Source organism: Pangasianodon hypophthalmus, chromosome 10 (genome assembly GCF_027358585.1).
Source record: "Pangasianodon hypophthalmus isolate fPanHyp1 chromosome 10, fPanHyp1.pri, whole genome shotgun sequence".
NCBI lineage: Eukaryota > Metazoa > Chordata > Actinopteri > Siluriformes > Pangasiidae > Pangasianodon > Pangasianodon hypophthalmus.
Genome location: NC_069719.1, coordinates 2452476 through 2480298, shown reverse-complemented (window position 1 = coordinate 2480298; position 27823 = coordinate 2452476). Strand labels below are relative to the sequence as shown.

The following is a 27823-nucleotide window of genomic DNA, read 5'->3' as shown; positions in this document are numbered from 1 at the left end:
GAACCCATAAGAAACTAACACTGCTTGAGTAGGGCTAAAGTCTATTAACAAGTTGTAATTTATTTTTTTTTTGCTACTCATAGCAAACATAATTAACACTCATTAAGAACAGCAAGACTCGAAGCAAAACCCAAAACTGTGGTTACGTGTTTAATCTTTTATATAGCACTTTTAGTGTATTTGGCTCTGTACAATAAGAAACAGCAGCACCGTGCGGAGTGAAGTGTGTGAGCGTAGAGCGGCTATTCTGCATAATATACCTCTGTCTCAGGCGTAACTACCGGATTCATAATAGACACATAAATTACATTTACAATACAAACTCCATTCTGGCAACAGGAAGAAGGAAAGAAAGAAAGAATAATAAAGAGAGAAGGACGGTGATGTTACCGTACCGTTAAAATGGCACCCGAGAGATCACTGACTGAGTAAAAGGACAAAACAAAACTCCACATATTACTACTGATAATGAAATTAAACGCTCTCTTCTTTCAGGAAATGAGTTGTGACTAATGTTTATGCCCCCTGACCCTTTACTCTGTCCACTAACAGTAACACAGAGCGTATATAATGAAGTACTGCATATTGTATTAGCAGCATTGAGCACTAAGGCTGGGCTTTTAAACAAACACACTGTTCACGATTAAAATGCATAGAACTGCAAACACTGATCATCTAACACACACACACTCTCACTCTCTCACATTCTCACTCTCACACACTTGCTTTCTCTTTAACCCCCTTTTATTCCATTAAAATATGAAATGGAACCGAATATAAGCCTGTCTCTTTATAGTCATTTACGCATTTCCTTCCTCAGACCAGTTCCAGTCCATCAGTCAAGACGTGCTTAGTGTCTCAGGTTTTGCACAGAAGCTACGACGCTAATGCAGCTACTGCTCAAAGTACGCAAAGTCTGTTTAGCGCAAGTTATTTTCTGTAAAAATAAATCGTAAACGTGGAGTAAACATCACACTGGAACGTTATAGAGGCGGCCATGTTGCAAAGCATTAAGAGTTTGACAGTGAAATTACATAGCTGATGTAGATTAATGGTAATTTATACCACAGCGCTGTTGAATTCTTCATTCTGATTGGTCAGAAGGTGTCGATTCATTTTCGCAGGTTTATATTAATGCGCTCATTGTCGTTTCTATAGTAACAGCTCATTCACAAGGGCTTGTAACAATCAGAGGTAAAGCTGTAGCTTTAGGTTTAGAGATATTTGTTTTGTGGATTTTCCACTACATTTAACTAAACACACAGAAGTACAAAATGTTGTTCTTTAACTACAAAAATTGAAAGTGCAGGCAAATTGGTGTGGTACAAGACTCTGCATCTGCATTATCATCATCATTCCATTCCACTGCTGATTATTTTCCTATAAGAGCACAACACAGAGTGTTTTTTTTATAGAGCTCTGGGAGAGGATATACGAAAGTGAAAATGATTTTTGGATGAAATCCATTACTTGTTAGCAACATTAGCGTAATTAGCTCCAGTACGAAACTAAAGAACTCTCTGAACACGTCCTGACTGATTGGCTACGTCTGGGGAAAAGTGGAATCTGTGTTAAAATTACACACCTGCACTTATAAAGTGACTGAATGGAAATTACATGGAAATATTCGCCGAGTACCCCCACTCTCCCCATCTCTTTCTGTGATAGTTTCTCTCTCTCTCTCTCTTTCTCACTCGTCCTCCTGCAGCATGTCCACCGCCTCCAGCAGATGCAGTGCCATGTTGTACTGCGCGTGTTTCTCTGGCAGCATCTCGATCACGCGGCTCACCAGGCGGCTGATCTGCTGCAGAGGCACAGAGGGACGCCGGAGATCACTTGGGTCCTGGAGGAACACCACACACACACACACACACACACACACACACACACACACACACACACCACACATGTTTTGGGGTTATGGGGTCCAGTTAGGATCTTAACTCCCTGAAGTTCAGTTCAGTTCACAAAAGAGCATGTTCTTACTCCAAATCCCAAATAATCTGGACAGTAAACTCACACTAAAGTTTTTTTTCAGCAGTGTCAGAAAGTCAGGTGTAAATAACACGTTCTGACATCCATACAACAGCCTGTTCTATTTCTTATCTATTAAAAGTGCACAATCAGTTGACGTGAGTGTGAGTCTTCAGATGTTTAGCTGAAGCTTACCATAGCTTTGAGCCAGGTACAGAGGGTGGGGGGAAGACGTGCGAGGAGCTCCATGCTGGCTTTGGTCTGAGTTTGAGAGTGAAACAGAGAGTAGGCCATGCGCTGACCAATCAGAACCAAGAGCTGAGAACCCAACACATCCTTATCCTCCACCTCCAACATCACCTGTGTGTGAGGGAGAGAGAGAGAGAGAGAGAGAGAGAGAGAGAGAGATAAAGCAGTGCTCTGTATCATATCTCTTTAACATGATCGTACACTCACACTAGCACATAAGCGACACACTGGCTATGCTGATATACAAAAGATTTTCACCAATGAATTCATTCAAGGAACACTTGTACATTCATGCAGTTATCTAATTAGCCAATCATGTGGAAGCAGCACAATGTATAATATCATGCAGGTACAGGTCAAGAGTTTCAGTCAATGTTCACATCAAACATCAGAATGAAGAAAGAGTGTGATCTCTGTGACTTTAACCGTGGCCTGGATGTTGATAACAGATGGGCTGGTTTGAATATTTCAGAAACTGCTGATCATCTCGGATTTTCACACACGACAGTCTCTAGACTTAACACAGAATGGTGTGAAAAACAAAAACCAATGAGTGTGTGAGAGTTCTGTGGGTGGAAATGGCTTGTTGATAAGAAAGATCAGAGGAAAAGGCTCAGATTGGTTCGAGCTGCCAGGAAGGATATAGTAGCTTTGTGCATTTTGTGATTTTATGCACTGTACTGCTGCCACATGATTGGCTGATTGGATAACTGCACTAATGAGCAGGTGTACAGGTGTTCCTATTAAAGTGGACAGTGAGTGCACAGTGTGTGAAATTAGAAAAATTTCAGGAACACTGGCTGGAGGAAAAGAAAGGAAATTAAAATCACTGGAATTGTGGTTGCGCACTTGCACCAGAAATGTGAGTGGTCATGTCGCTTTCTTTTTCGCTAGCATGGTTTAACGTAAAGTTAAAGACCTTTGGTTGCTAAGAATGCTGCTAAAAATGAAAAAATTAGGTTGTTTATTGAGTTTAAAATCATCATAAGTGTGCATACATCAGCAGTGAGTGTATAACCTGTATGCCATATTCATATCTATGTGGCTTTCTTTTTAATCAGATTTCCGTCAAACCCAGAATTCTGTTGCACTTTTTTTTTTTTTTTTTAAAGCTTTGTGTGAACGTGTGTTTGTGTGTGTGTGTGTGTGTGTGTTCACCTCCTCAGCACGTAGGTCCAGGCCCTGGTTATACAGCTCACAGATGAGGTGTCTGCGCAGAACATCAGCGTTCAGCTGCAGCAGTGAGGCCAGCTCCATACACGTCTCCATCCATGCCAGCTCCCTGACTCCTGCTTTAACAGAGACACCACCTTCCTCCTTCTGTTCCTCCTCCTCCATACCCAGAGCCTTCACCCAGGCTGTCAACACACTCAGCAGAAACTACACACACACACACACACACACACACACACACACACACACAGAGGGTACATTTCTGTGAAAAACATCCTAAAAAGTTAGCTACTGCTGGCAGAGATGAATATCTTTCATGCTTTGGTTTTTATCATCGACTGCTTATCTACTGCCATTACATAAACAATGCATCTACACACACACACACACACACACACACACACACCCACACCATGTAAAAAGATTTCTTTCCAATCCCTTCAGCCTTGCATAATACATATGTACACTGACAACAGATTAAAAAAAAAAAAAGATTTGTTTTAAAATGATCTGAATATCAATTTCACAACCTGGCTAGTTCGACGGCTAACCTGCGTAGCTTGCTAGCTGGTTAACGTGCCTTACACACCTCATGTAGTGCATTATATGCTCACTTGAGGCGCACAGAGAGCCAAATGAGACGTCTGAATGAGATTTGTCTTGTTTTGTTACACAGGAAATGGAATGTGGCTTACTTCCTGTCTCAGAGCCACCAGACTGGGGTCCATGTCTCCGCTGGGCAGCAGCTGGATCGAGGTCAGCTCCCGGAAAAACGCATTCTTTCCCTACAGGAGAGGACGGACAACAAATTAAACACACACACACACACACACACACACACACACACACACACACACACACACACACACACTTCTAATGAAGTCTGAGTCGGATATTTTATAATCTGATAGATAAAGTGTGTAAAAGTTACGGCATTTCATAAATATGTAAATAAAATAAATGCAAAATATAATACTATTTTAAATCATAGCACATGAAACAATTTATGCTTTCTTTAAAGTGAATTTTAAAATATTTTTTATTTTAAAATGAAGTAAAAAAATAAAAACAAAACTATAATAAAAATGTCTGAAGGTAAATTCTTTAAGAAAAGGCAAATATATTGAAAAGGAAATAAAGCAGCAGTCTATTTTACATTAATAAATATGTAGGATTTAAGGGGTAACTACACAACCTTGGTGTCGAAGAGGCTGAGGGGTTTGAGGCGCAGTGAGAAGCTCATGGCGGCGTGCAGCAGTGACGCTAACAGGCAGTGATGCTGCACCAGCGGGTAATGCACCGCCCTCTGCTGCAGCGCTAACTCCGCTATGGAGGCCGGACCCTCAGCGCCGCCCCACACCTCCTCCACACACACCTCCGGCACACACGCCTCCTCTATCCCTGAGTCCGCCTGACACACACACACAAACACACACGGCTTATTCATCACATCTCGGCTTATTTATCATCATGCACATGCACAGTAGAGACTAATCAAGACAGCTGCCAGGCAGAGTGTGTGTATGTGTGTGTAAAAGAAAATGTGTTTTTAAGGTGTGAGGCCATGGGCATGTACAAAGAAAAAAAAAAATTAACTGATGCCTCCATGATTCCTTCATCCGACATCCTTCAGCCCGCAGTAATGTTTTCATCAATCCTAATTAATCAACTCTATCGTTGGGAGATCGCAAGTTTGGATCGTGACGATGCCACAGCCATTCACAGCCGGGAAGCAAGAGAGCAAAACTGGCCGTGCTTTCTGGGTGGGCGGGGCATACTCTTCTCCTCTGTCACTCACAGCGACACTAGCCAATCACGTGCATCTGTGAGTTCATGTACACTCCTGGGGGAGAAAAAAAAATGGCCAAGACCAAAATGGCAATATAGGAAGTTTTTAATGGTCTTAACACCAAATCACTGGCCAGGAAATGAGCAAGAATGAAACAAATAGATAAAGAAGCTCAGTTTGGGAGCTTTTCCCTTTGATTTCTGTAAATGTTCAAGCCTCGTGACTCTCGATGGGCTGCATCAGGTGCGGCAGATAACCAAATAATCACTAATAATAAATAATGAAATAATAAAAATAATGATTTTTAAGGAAAAAAAAAAAAAAAACCATCCCAGAAGATATTTTTTGGAAAATTTTGTACACCCAGACATGTGCTAGTTTGAATTTTACATCAAATATTTTAATCATTATTATGATTTTACCTTTATGTACAAGAAGACTATAGAAGTGAATTTCCCTCTAGCTTTTCCCCAAACAAACAGTTCACTGCAGCAAAAGGAAACCAGCAAATGGAGGCACAGGAGCTCTCAGGAGTGGATCTGCTTCATTCCTGCTCATTTTCTGATTTGTTGTTAAGATCATTAAAAGCTTCATATTTGCTATTTTGGGCTCAGCGCATTTTTTTTGCCCAGGAGTGTACGTGGAAGAGGGCGGATGGTGTTAAGAAGCAATCAGTGGAGGCAAGGAGGCACAATTAAAGAAAAGAAAAGCACCCCTCAGAAAAAAAAAAACAATCCCATAATTCTGTTCTCTGCTTTAATGTACAGATAGTGTACAGAGCAATCACGCTAACTTTTCAGTTGGAAAGACGTACAACACTGATGATGTGATAACGAAGCTGCGTGGTGACGGAATATTAGAATAAAACTGAAAAAAGCGAAGCAACCGCTATGATATGAAGTTTTATTAATATTGTTAAACGCCTAATGAATATGTGTAAATAATAAAACATCAGTCAGGCATTTTAGCTGTATTAGTAAAACTGCTTGCAAAATTCATGCTGAAATTGTTGGGCCTTGCCAGGTTTCATCTCTGAGCACTGCAGTACACTTTTAAGGTGACGTCTAGCGTCTCCTTAAAAGAAACGCAGTCCTGCGTGCGGGTTGTCCCGCTGCTCACTTCTTACTTTGGAGAAAAGAGGAAAAGAAAGAAGAAAGGAGGAAGACGAGACCTCCATCAGAGCCTGCAGCAGCTGTACACAGGAGCCCAGGAAACTGGTCATGGCTACGTCGCCCATTCCTACATCCTACACACAAACACACACACAAACACAAACACACACAGACACACACAGACACACATTATGCCTTTGGTCTTAACATAAAAGAATGAACAATTTTCTGACGAAGAGTTTTGACCACTTACGCGTCTGCACAGTCTGTCCTTTGGAGCTTTTCCCACCTAAACACACACACACACACACACACACACATACCCTTAACACACATGTGCAGCATTCTGAACTACCATGCAGACATGCAACAGAAAAACACACACTAACTTTTTCCATTAAGAAGGCCGCTGCAGAGAAACGTTTCACAATAAACGTGTTCCACATCATGGTGGAGATTCCTGAGAGAGAGAGAGTGACAGAGAGAGAGAGAGAGAGAGAGAGAGTGACAGAGAGAGAGAGAGAGAGAGAGTGAGAAAGCGAGAGAGAGAGAGAGAAAGAGAGAGACAGAGAGAGAGAGAGAGAGAGAGAGAGAGAGAGTGAGTAAGAAAGTGAGAGAGAGAGAGAGTGAGTGAGTGAGAAAGTGAGAGAAAGAGAGAGAGAGAGAGAGAGAGAGAGAGAGAAAATTACATTTACACAATATTCCTCTTAGCCTGAATACTGAATATCAACCAAGACATACTTAGCATCTAATATTCGCTTCTTTAATTTTGCACTGAAGCTACAAGGCTAATGTAGCTAACAAGAGTTTAGCATAGATGTCTGAAAAACTTGGACAAAAAGACATCACAGAGTTAAAAACAGTCGTAACTTCATCCCTTTATCCTCAGCACAAAGCACAGGACTCAGGTAGGGGGTGTGGCCTAATGCATGAAATGATTCAGATGATAATATAACTAATAGGAATTTGAATTGTATAAGTTTATTTGTATTTTTGTATATAAGTTTGTATAAGTATATTTTATTGTCATGTAGAACACATATGCATGAATGTTACTAGTCAAACAGCCTTAAGGAAAGTTTGTTGTTCGAATAAATCTTGTCTCACGTGTTGAAACTGAAGAACTTCACACACCAAACCTGCCCTGGCTGATGGATGTCACTTGGGATGAAAGGAATCATTAGAGTTATTGTTGTGTCTCGTATAAAAATGTCCCACCTAACTGAATGTGAGGACTGGAGATCATCTTCAGATACTCAACCGAGCACTCCAGATAGCGGCCCACCTGCAGCACAGAGAGAGATCAACACTCAGTGGTTTCTGCCTAAGCTGTACATCGTTTGGAATAAAAGCACTTATCAAATAAAAACATATGAATGATAAACATCTGAGATTCTGTCTCAAATAAAGCATTTCTCAAAGTGGTTTTTTGGGATTTTTTTAAAAAAAATGTAGTTACAGTGATGGAAATCACAACCCACTAATACAAAAGTTAATTTATTATTGAATTCTTATAGCTGCACATGCAAGTTCAGATTTTCTACGCAAATTAGGTGTAATTCTGTTCAGTGACAAACCAGACGACTGGCTCGAATGATTATAAAGACCAATCCATGTCACGTGTGCGCTCACAACGTTTTCAATCAGTTCCCGTTTACTGTCTGACGCACGCAAATGGAAGAAAAGATTATAAACGTGGTTTGATTTTATCCTGTCATATAGAACCTCTTAAACCTCAATGTGAATAAAGACATTACAAAGAAAAATAAAGCTTGGAAGAAAGGAAGTAGCAGAGATCGCCGATTCCTGTGGAGAGTGTGTGTAGCTAGTAAAGTTATCTCGCTTTGTTAATCTGCTAAAGAAGCTGAGAATGTAACGTGTAAATCAAACCTAAGTATATATTTTTAAACAAAAAGCAGTGTGTATAAATCTTTTAGTGGGCTGTATGCTGTATATTTTGGTGACTTTCGGTCTCTGGACAGGCCACGCCCGCAAGTGACGAGGGTAGAGACAAGCTATAAATGACTTGTCACTTGCTAGTGTGAACACAGGGTAAAGAGAGAGAGAGAGAGAGAGAGAGAGAGAGAATGACAGAAGCGTTCTTCAGGCGCTTGCCTCAGGGTCTTTGTTCCACTGGACCACGTACTCCCAACAACAGTGAGCCCACAACACATCAGGAGAGAGAGAGTTGGGGAAACGCTGACACACACACACCAGCAGCTCTGAAACAACAACAACAACAACAACAACAACAACACACTCAGGTTCAAAGAGTAACACACATCCACACACCAGCAGCAGGAACGTAATAAAAAATACAGAAACTGAAACCGTGAACATTACTGAACTACCTGCTAAACTAGTACAAATAAAGCAGCTGTTTAGGAAGCGGAGTTACCCTCCAGTGTGTGTAAGCCATCCTTCTCCTCTGTCTCCTGCTGTGAACGTTCCTCACGCTGTTCCTCACGCTGTTCCTCACGCTGTTCCTCACGCTGTTCCTCACGCTGTTCCTCACGCTGTTCCTCACGCTGTTCCTCACGCTGTTCCTCGCACTGTTCACTCATCCGACGCTGCACAATGTCTTTCAGTGCTCCAGGAGGGACGTCCTGTCTGAAGATCAGCTTCGCCACGCTGTCCGCTACGCCACCTGAGAGAGAGAGAGAGAGAGAAACAGAGAGAGAGTGAGAGTGAATGAGAGATTGAGATAGAGGGAGAGTGCAAGAGTGAGATAGATGGAGACAGAAAGAGACAGCAAGAGAAAAAAAGGAGAAAAAGAGAGAGAGACCGAGGGAGAGAACAAGACAGAATAAGAGTGAGAAGGAGAGAGTGAGTAAGAAGCAAGTGAGACAGACAAAAACAGACAGAGGAAGAGAAAGGGAGAGACAAAGAGAGAAACAGAGAGAGACGAAGGGACAGACAGGGCAAGAGAGAAAGAAAAAGAGAGAGAGAGAGAGAGAGAGACAAAGAGATAGTAAGCCAGAGAGAGAGAAAGGAGGAAAGCAAGTGTGTGTGAAAGAGAGACAAAGTGAGAAAAGGTACAGAAAGAGAGAAAGGGGAGAGCAAGTGAGAGAGAGAAAGGGAGAGAGACAGACAAAGAAAGAGAAAGACAGATTGAGAGAGAGAGAGAGAGAGAGAGAGAGAGAGAGGGAGAAAGAAAGTGGGAAAGAGTGAGACAGAAGACATGAATGTAATGAAATGTTATATTTGTGAAATATAATGTCTTTTCCAAAGCATTGTGGGTAAACTGTGTTCCTTAAATCTACAGGCATGCCGACTCGTATAAAAAAAACGTCATTTGAACTGATGAAAAACTGAACACGGCTATGAAGATGAAGATATTGGGCATACAGTGTGTGTGTGTGTGTGTGTGTGTGTGTGTGTGTGTGTGTGTGTGTGTGTGTGCGCAGCACCTCTTCCGCTCTCCAGCAGTGCTTTGACTGAGCAGCGCTGGACGGCGCCCCCCGGTGATCCCTGAGGAGACGGCAGGCTCAGCAACGTCTGCAACGCCAACACGTCCTCCAGCTGCCGCACACACACCACCCACTGCTCCAGCTCCAGAGACACACACTCCCAGTCTGACTGCAACTGCACACACACACACACACACACACACACACACACAGAGAGAGAGAGAGAATTTTCATATTTACAAATTCAAAGAAAAAAAATCTACATTTAAATGATTAAGGCAATTCGTCATACTTTTAATCATTTAACATTAAATAATAATGATTATTTTCTTATAACAGCACATCCACAAGTGTTTTATTCCTCTTACACCACAGCAATTTGTCAATGTTTACAATTTTTTTAATTTATAAAAGCATGACACATCGTTCTTTTTATCCAAACAATAACATATTAGTGATTTGCAGCCACACTACTGTCAGAGCTGCTGTTATAGAAAATTAATCAACACCTTTCTGACCAATCACAATCCAGAATTCAACAGTGCTGTGGTATATTATTCTCACACACACACACACACACACACACACCGTACCTTGTTCTCTGCCAGGCTTGTGATGGAGCTCTTGGCAGCACGATGAGCGATGAGCGCAGCCAGCAGGGCGGCGCCGGCGCTCTCCGACTGAACGCAAGCGTTACGGACCTGCTGCCACCAGGGGGACACACACTGCACGTCCCATGACTCATCCACCGCTCCTACCACACACACACACACACACACACACACACACACACACACACACACACAGAAATGAACAGGTAACAGAGAGCAAGAGAACCTGGTTACAGATTCTACCTATCTAATAGAGGGTTTAAAAGGACACACACACACACACACACACACACACACACACCTTTCATAGAACTGAGTGTGTTGAGGAGTGTGTGCAGGTTCCTAATAGCGTCTGCTCTCTTCAAGATCTCCTTCTCTCTGTTCAGCCACACCGTCAGCAGCAGAGACTGAAAAATACAATCAACATATTAGACATATTAAAAAAATAAAAATAAAAAACAGATTTCAGGTGCAACCTTTTTTAGAGAGCTAAAATAAATAGCTAACCTTTGCCATGAATGAAATGAATCATTTTCACAAAATTTAGTCATGGCCTCAGATTATTCTGTCAAATATATTTTCTAATAAAGATGTTTGTCTATATGGGTGACGCCTTTAAACTTTAGTTTCTGTAGCAGATCCTCTGTTGTGACTTCACATGCATTATGTAAATTATTTAGCTTAAGGCAGCTGACTGAGAAAGCGAGGATTTTTCAGACGTTCACAGAATTTGATGAGGTTTATTAAAAAAAATAATAAAAAATACAGATGACTGGACAGAGAAGTACACGCTTATCCTCTACTTTAAGTTCAAAGACATCTCATGTGCTCAGTATCCATGGCACTAGTCGAAACCAGTAACGTGAAGCGTCACTACGAAACAAAACACCACTATAATCTGATGTTTTATTTATAGTCATAAACAAATTGCTAATAGTTATATATTATAGTGGTGATCTTGATAAGCGAGGACCTTTAGTAGAATAACCATAATGTGGAATGACATGAAAAAAATTATACAATTATTCAATTTATAATTAATAAATAGTTCTATATCGAGAGCAGAAATAGAAACAAATGGTAGAACCCAAGATTTAGAGATACAAAACCAAAATAGTTAGGAGATACGAGCTAAAATGTAAACGTATCATTGCGGCTGCCTGAATAGTGGGATTTGGGAGTTCTTCATCATCATCATCATCTCACCAGTAGTTGCTGAGGGCTGATGCCACTCTGCTGTAGCGTCTCACACACTCGCTCTAGTGGACTCTGTCCAGAAAGACATCCCCAAAACAGGAAGCTACCTAAAACACACACACACACAGTTTATTTTATTTTTCATTTCATTTATTTACATTTTTTTGCAACAATGAGTGACAAAATAACAAAATAAAAAAAATAGCAAGGCATAAAAAGACACAACAGCACTAGTCAATATTTTTTTTACTGGTTCACACCACTTTAGTGTTAATTTGACCTACAATAAGCAAATTCTTCCTGTTTTATGGTCTCTGGCAAATACTGCCCTTTTCTGATTAACTCCCAGTATAATATGCTCCTGTTTTAGGGGGTTTACGGTACGTGCGCTGCTCCGTCAGTTGGCATAACTTTCAAAAATATCACGAAAACAACAGCTTGATGATCCATGGTAACACTAACGGGACAAACACTAAACTAAACTACATCAATAAAGGCACTGAAGCAGGGTTTTAGAGAGAGTGAAAGATTTGCCTCTAAGCAGAATTTGAGCACCAAGTGTTTTATTGTCCAGAAAATACAGTAAACAAACACTAATCAATGCTTAAAGATAAAAATGAAAAGTCTGTGTGTGTGTGTGTGTGTGTGTGTGTGTTTCTAGACCTAGCTGCGTCCAGTCTGTGTCAGGGCCTCTGAGGAGTCGCAGCTCGCCGCCCTCACACACTAACTGCGACAGAAAGGTTTTGACTGGCAGCGGTCCCGCCTCGTCCTGAGCGAATGACACGGAGGGGCGCGAGTTTAGCTCGGCATAACGCCGCAGGATTGGTCCGATTCGAGTGAGGTCATCTTCAATACCAGGCACTGAGAGCTGCGACACAAAGAAAGAGAGAAAGAAAGCGAGAGAGAGAGAGAGAGAGAGAGAGAGAGAGAGGGAAAAAGGTTAGGGTTAAGGTGTGTGCGAGAGTGATGTGTTTTCATTTTAACAATACAATACGATTAACATTATGGCTAATTTAACTATATTATATTCATAACTATATCATAATTATAACTAATTTTTGGCTCTGAAAATATAATTTATTAATAAAAAGTATATTATCCCAAATAAATACATCCTGTCTTGGCTTTTATTTTATATATAAGCACTAGGCCTCATTTAACAAGCTGGATACAGACAGATTTATTCGTAAATCATTCGTACGAGCGTTTACACAAGAAATTTGTTATTCATGAAAATCCTGTAAATTCGAAATATTCAAATACCTTCATTACCTACTCGTGCTTCTGAGTGTGTGTAAATTTACACATAAGAAGACTAACTAATGTAATCCTTGACTTGATCGACTTCAAATCACATCACCTGCATGGATTACTACACTTTTATATCAGGAATATACTGTGGAACTTAAACTGCTATAAAGAAAGAAATTAAGAAAGCGAGCCAACACAAACCCATAAATTAAGCTGTAAAAAATGCCCCGGCTGACGGAAGATTTAGTGCTTATTTATTATTAATATTATATATTATTAAATATTTTTATTGGTATTGGCATTTCACTTCTTTCAGCCTTTACTCATATCGTTCATTTCGTGCTCCCAGCTATCCGTGCACTTTACCTTTTATGGAGTTTTGTGTCGGGAACGCGGATTCGCATATTACAAGTTATTAACATACGCACGCGAGTCCGAAAAAAATCTGCGTTTCCGAAACCTCTGTAAAGCCAACGGAAAATTTTCATTCGGTTTGACTTATGCAAACATTTATGTACAACTTTACTAAAAGACTGATAACTGAGGCCCTGTGCGTGTGCATGTGTATGTGTATGTGTGTGTGTGTGTGTGTGTGTGTGTGTGTGTGTGTGTGTGTGTGTCTCACAGATTCAGGCTCAGTGGGCGAGGTATCAGGTGAGTGTAGGAGCTGAACGTCGGTGTAGAGCTGCAGCAGTTTGAGCTGAGAGGAACACAACTGCAGCAATGATTCATCCACTGCCTCAGGGTCTGCAACACACACACACACACACACACGCCTAAGAAATGACTTGAATAATACAGGAGTGAAAGATAAGATTAGACCTTTTTGCAAATGAAAAGCACTGAACGTGGTGAAGGTGTGAATATCTCTTCACCTTGTTCTTTTAAGCTCTCCAGTAAAGCTCGAGTAATCTTGATCAGACTTGAGACTGGAGCGTTCTTACTGGACAGCAGAGACTCCAGCGCCTGTTAATAAACCATAACGAAGGCCCTGATTAGGATTTCCGACCACGGACGAGAATTTACAAGTTTCTCTGACATTTGTTTGCCCTTAGACTTGCAATAACAAGTAAACATTTGGAACAGTTATTCAATTCTGTTAATAAATGTTTATGTGGAACACCTTGACAAATTCTTCTGACAAATTTATTTGGAAATGAAGCTGTAGAAGTCTGTAATGATTACTTTATACATAACTGGGACTCAGATGGCAAATGGATGTCACAAAAAACTTCGGAAAACTTTTTACTATTGCTCCCGTGCTAGAATGTTGTATAAAAATCCATCAAAGCAGTTTTATTAAGAATTTCTTGCACGTCTTTCTCAATGTAACACAGACATTTTGAATTTCTCGCTATATTATTGCGTATTTTAAACATTTATTCCCAAAATCAACTGCTCTCCGACTTTCATTTCTGTTCTTATCAGTGGTAATTGCACATATTCTCTTTATTTCAGTGGGTAGAGATTATGTAGAGATTTGTGTGAAAAACACTCGTGTGTGTGTGTGTGTGTGTGTTCATGTGTGACCTGTTTTTTGACCGCAGGGTGTTTGATCTCCAGCAGGACACTCTGAGCCTCGCTCTCCAGAAGATCTGTCCATCACAGGTCAAATATTAGAATAAAAGAATGACAAAACAAAAAAAATGTAATATGTTAGATAATAATCTAGCCTTTTTAATTCAAACGGTTTCTCAGTAACATGACAAGCTGTGTTTTTCTGTCTTATTAACTTCAAGAGAGAGAGAAAAAAGAGAGGCTGGTGAGGGAACAATGAATGTTAATAACTGCTATAGTGTAAGTGAGAGCAGGAACTTGTTTTTTAGATGTACGGCAACATTAAATGTAACCATAAATGGACAAAAAGTACTGTGAGATGTCTTTTAATAACTTAATAATTCTAAGTGACGTGCTGTTATAGGAAATTAAAAATTTTGGGGTGATAAGTGTAACTCCGCGTCATCACACCATCCTGCCGTTGATTATTTTCCTATAACAGCACAACACAGAGTTTCATTCTGTACATCCTAGAAGTCTCACCTGGGTCTGGATCAGCGCTCCTGAGCAGAGCGTTCAGTCTTTTCAGCAGATGCATGTCTTTGGCTCGCTCACTCTTCTTATCGCTGTAACATAAAAAGTAAAGATGCTTAGATGTTTTACTGGAATTAAAGATTGTTATTCTGTGTTTTCTAATCCATCTGGAAAACCTGTACAGCTATTTTCCCTAAAGCTGAAGCCTATTTCTATTAATATCAGTAATAAATATTACAGTACATTGCAAGCCCATCTAAACTTTCCAAATTTCACTGAAAGACTCTAAAAACTGCAAAATCACTATTAAGTGGAGAATGATTAATAATTATTATGGCATGCCTCTTTGTAGTTCTCTTTAACACACTACTCCAGGCATCTTTACTTTCTTCTCAGTAAATTACATTAGTAATCTTCTTAATAAATTACATTTTGAAATAATAAAATATACAATTATAATCGAGGCTACTGAAACAACCAAAATTGTTATAGCAGGAATCCAGGAAAGCATGCAATGTGGCTTGGGAAATATGTCACAAAATTTAAAAAAACAGGGTGCTGTGTTTGTGTGTGTGTGTGTGTGTGTGTGTGTGTGTGTGTGTGTGTGTGTGTGTGTGTGTGTGTGTATACGTACCTGAGGGCCAGGTGGAACGGTACAGTGATGGTACGCAGCACTCCGTTGACTGGGTCAAACAGACACACCTGCTGTGTGTGTAAGTGCCAACCCTGACTGGTCACACTGTTCACTCCCATTAACCTGTAACCTGGATACAACAACCTGAGAGAGAGAGAAAGAGAGAGAGAGAGAGAGAGAGAGAGGAAGAGAGAGGGGGAGGGAGAGAAAGAGAGAGAGGGAGGGAGAGAGGAAGGGAGGGGGAGAAGAAGAGACAGAAAAGATAATAGATAGGAGTAGAGAGGAAAGAAGAACATAGAAGGAAGGTGAAAATGAAAGTCATGCAGGAAGGATGAAATGGAAAGAAAAAAGGAGGGAAGAAGGTAAAAATGGAAGGAAAGACAAAAATGGAAGAAAGGATCAAATGGAAGAAAAAAGAAAGGGAATGGATGAGGAAAGGGGGAGGAAAAATTGATAGAATGGAAAAAATAAAAATAGGATGGATGGAAGGAAGGAAGGAAGGAAAGAAAGAAAGAAAGAAAGAAAGAAAGAAAGAAAAAAGAAAGAGATATGAGAAAAACAGAAAAAAGAGAAAATATATGGGTTGCAATAAAGTAAAACAAAAAACAAAAATAAAGATGAGCAAAGAAAGAAAGAAAGACGGAAGAGGAAGAAGAAAACCAGAACACAATGAGAGATAGAGAAAAAGAAGAAATAGGTGCAGAAAAGAAAAGAATGGGATAGAGAGAGAGAAAGAGAGAAAGAGAGAGAATAAAAAGAGTGAGAAACATAGAGAATAGACAAAGTGTATTATATACTTTGGTGATTCTATATGTTTGTATGATCATGCTATTAAAGTGCATGTGAAACTCTGTGTGTGTGTGTGTGTGTGTGTGTGTGAGTGTGTGTGTGTGTGTGTGTGTGCGTATACCTGCAGTGTTTGCCTACAGTAAAAGCCCCGACCCGGGGGCCGTGTTGAGTGCCCCACACCTCCAGGATGCCCCTGCGGGGGGCGTAGATCACCAGGAACTGAGCACAGCGGCGGGGCATGGAGGGTGAAGTGGTCATGTCTCTGTCTCCACGAGCCTCATACACCTGTACCCAGCCCAGCTGGGCGTCACGGTAACCTACACACACACACACACACACACAACAAACACACAAACAAATTAAACGACAACCAAGAACACACACAACTCTGTCTCCATCTCTGTAACTCTCTCTCGCCATACACTCCTCCATTTCTCTCTCTCTCTCTCCATACACTCCTCCATTTCTCTCTCTCTCTCTCCATACACTCCTTCATTTCTCTCTCTCTCTCTCTCTCTCTCCATACACTCCTTCATTTCTCTCTCTCTCTCTCCATACACTCCTTCATTTCTCTCTCTCTCTCTCCATACACTCCTTCATTTCTCTCTCTCTCTCTCTCTCTCTCTATATACACTCCTCCATTTCTCTCTCTCTCTCTCTCTCTCTCCCCACACACACTCCTCCATTTCTCTCTCTCTCTCTCCATACACTCCTTCATTTCTCTCTCTCTCTCTCTCCATACACTCCTTCATTTCTCTCTCTCTCTCTCTCTCTCTATACACTCCTCCATTTCTCTCTCTCTCTCTCTCTCTCCATTCACTCCTCCATTTCTCTCTCTCTCTCTCTCTCTCTCCATACACTCCTTCATTTCTCTCTCTCTCTCTCTCTCTCTCCATTCACTCCTCCATTTCTCTCTCTCTCTCTCTCTCTCTCCACACACTCCTCCATTTCTCTCTCTCTCTCTCTCTCTCTCCATTCACTCCTCCATTTCTCTCTCTCTCTCTCCACACACTCCTCCATTTCTCTCTCTCTCTCTCTCCATACACACCTTCATTTCTCTCTCTCTCTCTCTCTCCATACACTCCTTCATTTCTCTCTCTCTCTCTCTCTCTCTCCATTCACTCCTCCATTTCTCTCTCTCTCTCTCCACACACTCCTCCATTTCTCTCTCTCTCTCTCTCCATACACACCTTCATTTCTCTCTCTCTCTCTCTCCATACACTCCTTCATTTCTCTCTCTCTCTCTCTCTCTCTCTCTCTCTCTCTCCACACACTCCTCCATTTCTCTCTCTCTCTCTCTCTCTCCATACACTCCTTCATTTCTCTCTCTCTCTCTCTCTCTCCATACACTCCTCCATTTCTCTCTCTCTCTCTCTCTCCACACACTCCTCCATTTCTCTCTCTCTCTCTCTCTCTCCACACACTCCTCCATTTCTCTCTCTCTCTCTCTCTCTCCACACACTCCTCCATTTCTCTCTCTCTCTCTCCACACACTCCTCCATTTCTCTCTCTCTCTCTCTCTCTCTCTCTCACCCTTCCACATGCGGATGGCGATGCCACGCGCCACATCCAGCAGCGTCACTCTGCCAAAGTCGTCCGTCACTCCTGCCATGGTGTTGCACGGCGACAGACAGATGGATTCGCCATGACGACGGGAATCAGGGAGACCGAACCTGCGAGAAACAAAGGCAAATTCTGAGCCTGTATCCAGCACAGCCAATAAAAATTACACAAGCCCATATATGGACTTACCTAACAGGAAGGGGCGTGGCTGGCTCCACCTTAGGCTTCTGTTTCTGAGCAGGCTCCTCTTCGGTCTTGTTCTTGTTCCACCCTAACCATCCACTGCGAGGGGCGGCATGGGACATACCATTAACACACGGTAGGGTCCGACAGTCCACTACCAACAACTGCTATGCTTAATACTTCAGCTGTTTAAACAATTTAAACATAATTAGTATGTTTAGAAACACAATGTAAGAATGAATTTTTAAAAATTTGGTGAACACATTTGGTTCTGATTACATGCCCTCGTAAATGATGACATTTTCAACACATTAAAGGTAAATACATAATTTGTTCAAAAACTATTGTTGTCTTTTAGATATGCTATAGTGAAATAGAATTATATATTGGCTAGGAGGTTTCTAGGTGGTTGCTAAGTGGATAGGGAGTTTTTGCTAGGTGGATAGAGAGTTGTCAGGTGGTTGCTAGGTTGATAGGGAGTTGTCAGGTGGTTGCTAGGTGGATAGGGAGTTGTCAGGTGGTTGCTAGGTGGATAGGGAGTTGTCAGGTGGTTGCTAGGTTGATAGGGAGTTGTCAGGTGGTTGCTAGGTGGATAGGGAGTTGTCAGGTGGTTGCTAGGTGGATAGGAAGTTGTCAGGTGGTTGCTAGGTGGGTAAGGAGTTGCCAGGCAGTTGCTAGGTGGATAGGTGGTTGCAATGGTGTTCCAGGTGGTTGCTAGGTTGTTGCTATGCAGAAACCGTACATGCACCTTTTTTTTTTTTTTTTTTAAAAAGACCAAACATTCTAGAGTTGGTTTGGTGTCAATATCTCAAAACTGCAGGAAAAGTTAGAGAATAGAAAAAGATGAATATAAACTGCATATGAATAATAGCATAAAAATGAGAAAAGTCCTGAATTTCCTGAAGATAATGCAGAGTTACGCAGCTTAAGCAATTCTACTGCATTGCTGGAGTGCTGATAGACTGTTGCTATGGTGTTTCAGGTGGTTACTAGAATGTTGCTAGTGGGTTGGTATGGTATTTCAGGTGGTTACTATGATGTTGGTAATGGGTTGGTATGGTATTTCAGGTGGTTAGTAGAATGTTGCTAGTGGGTTGGTATGGTATTTCAGGTGGTTACTATGATGTTGGTAATGGGTTGGTATGGTATTTCAGGTGGTTAGTAGAATGTTGCTAGTGATCTGGTACAGTATTACAGGTAGTTACTATAATGTTGCTACGTGGTTGCTATGGTATCCCAGGTGGGAATGGCTTAAGAATGAAATCACTCTGCAGTTTATGCAGTTTTATTGCTATTATTCATCTGGAAATTACAATACATTTCTAACATAATGTGATTCTGTACTTACTTTTATATTAATTTTTAAATATAAATATAAACCAAATATAAACACACACACACACACCTGGCAGCACTGAACAGGGCAGAAGTGAGTTTGCTGGCCACAGCAAGAGCGACGTGGGAGAGGAGAGGCTGAGAACTGCCCTGATAAAGAGACACAGAGAGAAGAAACACAGACTTTATGAACAATGTGTAATAAAACATAGTTTTCATGTCATTGCTTTGGCCGGAAAAGATCCAAATGACAGGAGTAACCCAATGCTGAGTCTAGAGGAGGGGTATTCAATAATATATTGTGAAAATACAGCTACGTAATATTATTAACATAGCTGTTAATGAGCTAATTAGTTGAATCGTGTTTGATAGAGCAGGACAGTGAAATGTGCAGGTTCTCCATGAGCAGGATCGGGAATCTGTGGTTTAGGGCTATAAGTAAGACAATCTGAAGTGGTTGTGTTTTGTTTCTTAAATTAACAGAGGTTCATGTTATCAATTTTGACTAGCGCCACAGACTCTGAACAGATGAGACGTCTGCTTTGACGAGGGAAGAAGAAACGCATACTTCTATCCATTAGTTAATGAGAAGTCGACTGGACAGTGAAGTAGGTATTTCTTCTCTTCTGTGTCAAGCCAGGTGTTCTGCTCGGAGTGTGTGGCGCTAGTCAAACGTGATAACATTAAAAACGAATTAAAATCCACTTTCACACACACACACACACACACACACACACACACTCACACTGACCTGACAGTCGTTAGATCACTGATCAGACCAGAGAGAGAACTGAAAAATGAAAAATCTCTGAAAGTCTGCGAAAACTTTTCCCTTTCTGAGTTCAGCTCTCTACTCTCGTCTCTGATCCGATGCCTTCAGCTAAACTCTTTACTCGAATGCATGTGATTGAAGCCGAAACAGAGGATTCGCTACAGAAGTCATGATGGATTATGTTTTGAAAACTAAAGCCTGCTTTATTTATGAGTTTATCAACTCTGTTACAGTATTTTTTCCAAAGTAAACGGTACGATTCGGTTCGCTGAAATACTCTAAAGTCTGCAGGGCAGTCGATGTGCCCTGGTCTAGAGGACGACGTGCCCTACCTCCACGGCGTAGAAGAATCCGGTGAAGGGACCGCCTCCCACCGTTATATACTGACTCATGGCGGGAGGACTACCCTTTACTGAGGCATGGAAACCCCCGAGAATCGATGCGTTCTTCATCTGATCAAACACATTCAGAGTCATGATGCCTGACAGGGAGAGAGAGAGAGAGAGAGAGAGAGAGAATAAAAATAAGAGCTCAGTTTGTTTATTCTGTCCTGCTGTTCATCCTCCTCCTCCTCCTCCTTCAGATATAATGATCCATCTTGCTTTCTTTCTTTCTTTCTACACAGAAAAACGAATCCATACCCACACTGCTGTGGTCCACGATGGTGTCCATGTCCTGCAGTCCCCACTTCTTATAGGTGAGAGGAGGAGGCTGTATGACATCACTTCCTGCTGCAGCAGCTATGGAACAGATACAAAACACAAACTAAACTTAACATAGTTCATAAAATTACAGTGAAATTCTTTATTACTATATTTTTACAAAGTACTAGAACGATGGAATCAGAGTTTTTTTAAATTAACTTTATTTACTGAGTACTAATCAAATATATACATATTTCATCATATATATTTAACATGTCAAATTTGAAATAAAATATTTTTAAAATATGTTTTCTGAAATGCAGGTTCTGTACCTCACAGACATATACAAAGGGATTTCACATTCTGGTTTCATGAACATCATAGAACTTGTAGTGTATTTTACTTGAAAATAAATTATGAGAATATTTTTCAAAAAATGTTTGTAAAAAATATTTTATAAAGAAATCAAATCGAACTGGAACTGTATTATATTCCAAATCCCTTCGAACATGCCATACAAGGAGATTACTGTTTTCCTTCCTCCCTCTTACACACACACACACACACACACACACACACAGACACAGACACACAGACACACAGACACACACAGACACACCTACCTCTAGCGACCTGATTCCTGCAGGCACGTAGAGACTGAAAGAGGCTGAAGCCATCAATGGTAACCAGGGCTGCTGGGTACAAAATACTCAACTCCTCATGCTGTCAAAAACACACACACACACACACACACACACACACACACACACACACACACCTAGCCAATCAGTATTGGGTGTACATATACTTAGAACCAATAAAGGAGGTCAGGAGTGTGAGTGTGTGTGTGTGTGTAGTAGACAGTTTACTCTCAGGAATTCTAGGCTAGTTTGATGTGTTCTTAAGTGTGTACTCTTAAGTACCTCTTCTGCGTGTGTGTGAGTGTGTGGGTGTGTGTGTGTGTGTATGTGTGTGTGTGTGCCTACATATCTACTGGTTAATTACATTCATTACACAATTTATTTTCCAGACACTAAGTTGCTTTGGTTTGGATGATTGTTCATGCAAATGAAACTTAGGGCTGTAAAAGATTTTTTTTCCCATTAGTGCTGCCCTCGCTCAGCATTTTAAAGCAGAGTTCGTTGGTCTGCTCTCATCGCGCTCATTTCCATTAGCATTCCTGAGGGATTTTCAATACTGCAGTGGCAGTAGATAATGCTAATGTACCCAATAATACTATAATAACCTTCCTCTGACTGTAACTACATGGAAAAATAGGCATGACTGACCAATGAGAAATTCATTGGCAAACAGACCACTGAAAATAAATACATGTTACTTTGCACACTAAGTCCATAAACGTTGCTTACGGAGTTCAGGGATCTGGGACGTAAAATCAAGATATCGAGTCTAATGCCTTTTCTCCCCATCTCATGGACAAATAAAGTCCATGCAGCCATTTTGTAGAAAGCAAACAAAAACGTAAACAAATACATCATGACATACAGTAACTGTGTGTGTGTGTGTGTTCTCGCATGTACCTGTTCTGTGACTCCAGGATGACGTGGGATCTCATACGTGCGACACTTCAGTCTGAGAACCGGGTCTTCGTTCAGCAGCTGAGCCAAGAGGAGAACCCCATTCTACACACACACACACACACACACACACACACACACACACACACAAAAAAAAAAAAAAAAATCATGAGGCTTTATCAAATCTGTTAAAAGAAAAACAAAAAGCAAGTCAGAAGTAGTAAAAGGTCACGATACCTCTGTGTAGAAGCGAACGTATCCGGAACTGAACCCGACCACGATGCAGGTCCAGTCAGGACGACCTGTAGAACTCCTGTGCACACACACACACACACACACACACACACACACAAGTTTAGTGTTAAGCTGAATAGTTTGTTTCTGATATTTGCCTAAATAGAGTGTATATATGTGTGTGTGTGTGTGTGTGTGTGGTAAGGATTGTGTCACCTCTTCTGGCTGGCCAGTGGGATGCAGATGACACTACTCACACACTCTCTGTGCAGAAAAACATCAAAATCAATAAACTATAAATCTGTTATTCAACATTTTGTCGATTTCTAACAGAATTACAGCTTTGACTTGCAGTGAAGCTCAGATTTACCTTAATATTTGCACTATAGAGCGATTTTTTTTTTTAATACAGTGAAGAGACACATTTTTTCCACAAGTCTGCTTGCTGCTGTTTTTCCTCACTATATTAAGAACCCACTCATTTTCTTCTGCCAGTTTATTCCACTTTCCCCTTTCTTTCTCGTTTCTCTCTCCTTCTTATTCCTTTAATCTTATCCCCCCATCGCGTCTCACCCGTCCTCAGCGCTCAGCGTGCCGCTCCAGGTCACAGCCAGAGTCATCTCCTCCTTTCCGGTGGCGTCTGTCTGCCATTTGGCTGCCAAAGAACACATAGATCATTTATCCACCTGTGTGTGTGTGAGTGTGTGTGTGAGTGTGTGTGTGTGTGTGTGTGTGTGTGTGTATATATATACCAGAGAGAAATGCAGCTTTGTGGTCTCGAGCGATGACCAGCAGGTCTGAGCACGGTGACAGAGCGAGCATGCAGTCCTGCAGCCAGGGGGCGCTGTTCTGCTGTACATCATCATCAGGCTGGAGAAAAACACAGATATACAGAATACGTTAAAGAGATAATAAAAGGTTAAAAATAAAATGTAAATACTTATCTATCTATCCATCTATTTGTCTATCTATTTATCTATCTATCCATCCATCCACCTATCTGCCACTTGATCTATCTATCTCTCTCTCTCTCCAATAATTTGTCTATCTGCCTAACAATCTATCCATCCATCCACCCATCTATCTATCCATCCATCCATCCATCCATCCACCTATCTGCCACTTGATCTATCTATCTATCTATCTATCTATCTATCTATCTATCCATCCACCTATCTGCCACTTGATCTATATATCTATCTATCTATCTATCTCTCTCCATTAATTTGTCTATCTGCCTAACAATCTATCCATCCATCCACCCATCTACCCTTTTATGTCTGTTGGTCCATTTCTATCTATCTACCTATATAATTGCTTACTTATTTGTTCTAACATGGTCTGTTCTTTTCTACCACTGAAAGTCTCTTTATAAAGTAATTTTGTGTAAAGAGAAAAGTTTTGAGCTGAGATTTGAAAGAAGCAATAAGCAGTCTGCATGTTGAGGATAACTGGATGATAAATGATGAATGATGGAAGAAAGAATGAGAGAACGAGAGAGTGAGAGAATGAGAGAATGAGGATGAGAGAAAAGCGTTTCCTGTGTTTCATAAAATCTTCAGAGTGTTAAACAAATCATCTCAGGATTTATCAAATCTACTCAATATTTATGACTTGTATTTAAATTCCTGTATATTATCATAAACTGAACTCTAATGGCGTCAACAGTGTGTGTGTGTGTGTGTGTGTGTGTGTAAAAACAAAGCACAGACCGTGGTTCCATCTTCTTTGGTGTCCGCTGCCTCCCAGGAGCCCCAATCTGAGTCATCCCACTCTAAATCTGTCTCTACAGAGAGAGCGAGAGAGAGAGAGAGAGAGAGAGAGAGAGAGAGAATGAACAATTCAGAAGAGATGCTGCAAATGTTTTTAAAAATTGTTGAAAAGATTGTTTATATATTTGTTAATAAACTGTTGATATATAACATCGTGTCTCTATCCGGGATGAGAGGAGGGCAGAGGTGCGGAAAAAAGAAAACTGTTTTATTGGTTCTTGTCGTTCTGCTTTTAAATTAAATGAGTGTTAATGAGGACTACTGAGTTTTAATATACAGATACATACACAGACTGACAGATAAACACACTGGTAGAAACAGATGGACAGACAGACGGACAGACGGACAGATAAACAGACTAAGAGTTAGACAGACAGACAGACAGATATATACAGTGGTAGAAACAGACAGACAAAGAAGTAGATAGATAAAGAAAGAGACATGCAGATATTCAGACAGACAGAGAGACAAACGTACAGACAAAAAAGTAGAGAGATAAACACACAGACAGACAGAGAAGTAGACAGATAGACAGACAGACTGAGAAGAAGACAGGGAAGGAGTTAAACAGAAACACAGACAGATGAATGGACATACAGACAAAAAAGTAGAGAGATAAACACACAGACAGACAGAGAGATAGATATATGGGTAGAGAGACATAGAGGGTGATAGATAAACACACAGACAGACAGAAGTAGACACACAAACAGACAGACAGAAAGACAGACAGACGGAGAGGTAGACGGAGGAAGTTAAACAGAAACAGACAGATATTAAAATAAAGACACAGAGAGAGAGATACACACACTGATATAAAGACAGACAAGTATAGATAGACAGATGGACATTCTTTTTGAATCAGCTGTGCGTTTCTATAGGGTGTGTGTGTGTGTGTGTTTAAACACCACTTCTGTCTACGTCCATACACAATCCACTCTGCAGCTGTGTGCTGTTTCTGCAGAATTAACACCTACTGTCTTACTGCTCTCTCTCTCTCTCTCTCTCTCTCTCTCACACACACACAGAGGGAAAGAAAGTGATGTGTTTGTGCCCTTGTACAGGATGACTCACTCAGGAAAGGGCAAACCTTCTCTCCCTCCGTCTCTCTGTCACTGCAGTGCAGCAGAACTCACGTCACTTCTCTCTCTCCTCTCTCTCTCTCTCTCTCTCTCTCTCTCTCTCTCTCTCCCCTCCTCTCTCAGGCCGATTCGAACATTGACATTATAACCAACTGGGCGTTTGAACACAATAAGCGTACGCCGACTGTGAAAGCAGTTTACCGACTAGCTGCGTTTTGAGAATAAACTCTGGAAGATGAATGGAAGATTGTGTTGGTGAATCGGTTCTTTAAGGAACCACTCCTCTGAGCGAGTCAGTCAGGTGAATCAATTCACAATCACAAATAATACACTTCGGATGCATTAACTATGCCTTTTTCATTGTGTTGATGCAGCATGTCATGATTTCTCAGGAAGATAGTTCCTGGTCATTTCTGGTCAACAAGGGCGGAGCTTAAGTTAGATTTGATTAGCCAATCACAAACTTCATCACATGACATCACTACTCATGTTTGTTTTTGCAGGTTCAGCTTGATTTTATTAACCTAGGACAAAAACCACCTTAAATCTGTGCGTCTCAGATTACGTAATAAATGAGTTATTCCAAGTGTCAGTGGTTTTGTTACTCACAATGAAGAATATTAAATATATATATATATATTTTTTTGTACCATTCATATAATTGATTCATTAAATACCTTTTACAAATATTACCTCGTATATTACCTTGTACCTTGTATAAATATGTGTACAGTGGTTTGCTCAGTCATTTCTGTAGCAAAACTAAATATTTTTAATATTTATTTTGCCACAGCACACACGCTAGACCTTTAATTTTGCATTTCATTCAGGTTAAAACATTAGCTGGCTAATTTGATTCATTTGAATCACTGAGTCATGAATCAACTGAATCAAACTCGTGCATTAACCTATGTACTAACTAACTAGTTCAAATGAATCGATTCACTAAAGTGAGTCGTATCATATCACTATTAATGAGTTAGTTAAACGCTGACATGTTCTAATTTGATTCATATGAATCAATGACTAGTGAATCAAATGAATCAACTCATGCACTAACTTATTAGTTCATAAGAATCGATTCACTAAAGTGAGTCGTATCACACATCACGATTAGCTAGCTAGTTCAATGTTGACATTACTTTAGTTAGATTCTTGAGTAATATGTATAATTGTTCAACATCTAAATAAACGATTTATAAAGCGTTATTGATAACAGAATATTTTATTACTTAAAATATGTTAGGTTAGCTAGATTATTATTATTATTAGCTAACTAAAATCTGCCATACCTAGCTAGTTAGGCTTAGCGTTACCTGTTTGCTCTTTGTTGTCATCTGTGGAGGGATTTTTCTGACTGTTTAAGAGAAAATCCCGGACTTGTTTGAGCTCTTGAACGCGGCAAAAATCCAGCAAACTGCAGGACATCCTGAATTAAAGAGCGCTGAGAGCTAACGGCTAATGAGCAGCTAAGCTGATCATAAATGAAGAGCTACGACTTGTCAGACAGCGGATAAAGTGTGACCCGAATGTAATAGAGGGGAAAAGTCTGTCTCTAAACTGTTTTCTAGTTAATTTAGTAAAAATAATTAAGACATAAAGCTTGCAGATGTGCTCCAAACTGTTATCTCTGCTTCAACTGTGTTCAAGTGACACATCTTCAGCCGGAAAAACAACACACTGTAAGAAATCAGGCGCAATCCCAAATACCTCTCTATTCCCTACATAGGCACCCTAAGTAGGGTACGACATACATGGTGTTCTAGGCTATACTTAGTCTGCTAGGTAGCCAATAGGAGGCGATTTTGGATGGAACCTTCGCAGTAGCAGCAGCAGTGTTTCAGTGAGCCACATCGCCCCCTGTTGTCGTGGAGTATACACAGGTTCGTTTCTAAGCACTCGTCACTTTCTCTTCTTTTTTTGCGGTTTTATTTCTTACTTTTCTCAACATATTTCCTATAAGAGTTATAAGAAGCACATATTAATAACTTCTAAAACGATTAATCTGATCTCTGAAGTATAGCAAATTTTATACAGGTGTATTTTTTGAAATAATGTTTTAATGAAAATATATTAGTCTTTATATATTTATATTTTATGACACGAAATAATCACACAAACCCACTGTTGCAAATTTAATGATGAATAATTTTTTAATATATGAAGGAGAATATATTATACACTGGCAGCTCAGGTAGTGGTTGAAGCCGTGAGAACACTGTTGCTAGGCAACTGGGAAACATGGACCGCGAGCATGAACTCCTTAGCTTGGATTTAAAAAGTCTATTAACTTGAAAACAAGATAAAAACATAGAAAACATCAACATTTCCCTCAGCTGTGTTGCTAAATCACCAAACATAAGACATATTTACAACTAAAAGTGAGACTATAATTACTCTTAGCATCAACCTTTAACCGAACTTCTACCGGTTCGCCATATTGAAAAAACGTCATCACTGCGTCACACACTTGATACTCA

At 40.5% G+C, this 27823-nt stretch overlaps 1 protein-coding gene across 4 annotated transcripts; it reads right to left on the bottom strand.

Annotated features, from left to right (window-relative positions):
* Positions 1-35: 35 nt before the first annotated feature.
* Positions 36-27065, bottom strand: rab3gap2 (RAB3 GTPase activating protein subunit 2 (non-catalytic)). 4 transcript variants are annotated; one of them, XM_053237482.1, is made up of 36 exons: positions 26660-27065; positions 24202-24275; positions 23242-23359; positions 23063-23144; positions 22706-22753; positions 22493-22568; positions 22259-22360; positions 21341-21440; positions 20715-20813; positions 20406-20554; positions 19372-19451; positions 17973-18065; positions 17754-17893; positions 16342-16537; positions 15432-15575; positions 14807-14889; positions 14297-14361; positions 13642-13732; positions 13392-13513; positions 12179-12383; positions 11525-11622; positions 10620-10725; positions 10301-10461; positions 9708-9882; positions 8847-8944; positions 8696-8810; positions 8413-8519; positions 7516-7582; positions 6687-6757; positions 6551-6586; positions 6312-6431; positions 4592-4807; positions 4092-4181; positions 3382-3603; positions 2170-2334; positions 36-1843 (listed from the first exon to the last, which is right to left on the bottom strand). In XM_053237482.1, exons 1-36 carry the CDS (start codon positions 26769-26771, stop codon positions 1691-1693), a joined length of 4179 nt encoding a protein of 1392 aa, XP_053093457.1. In that variant the 5' UTR covers positions 26772-27065; the 3' UTR covers positions 36-1690. The 4 variants fall into 4 exon arrangements, with proteins under 4 accessions (XP_053093457.1, XP_053093459.1, XP_053093456.1 ...); XM_053237484.1 differs by having other exon boundaries at positions 8696-8798; XM_053237481.1 differs by having other exon boundaries at positions 8696-8944; positions 26660-27061.
* Positions 27066-27823: the final 758 nt, after the last annotated feature.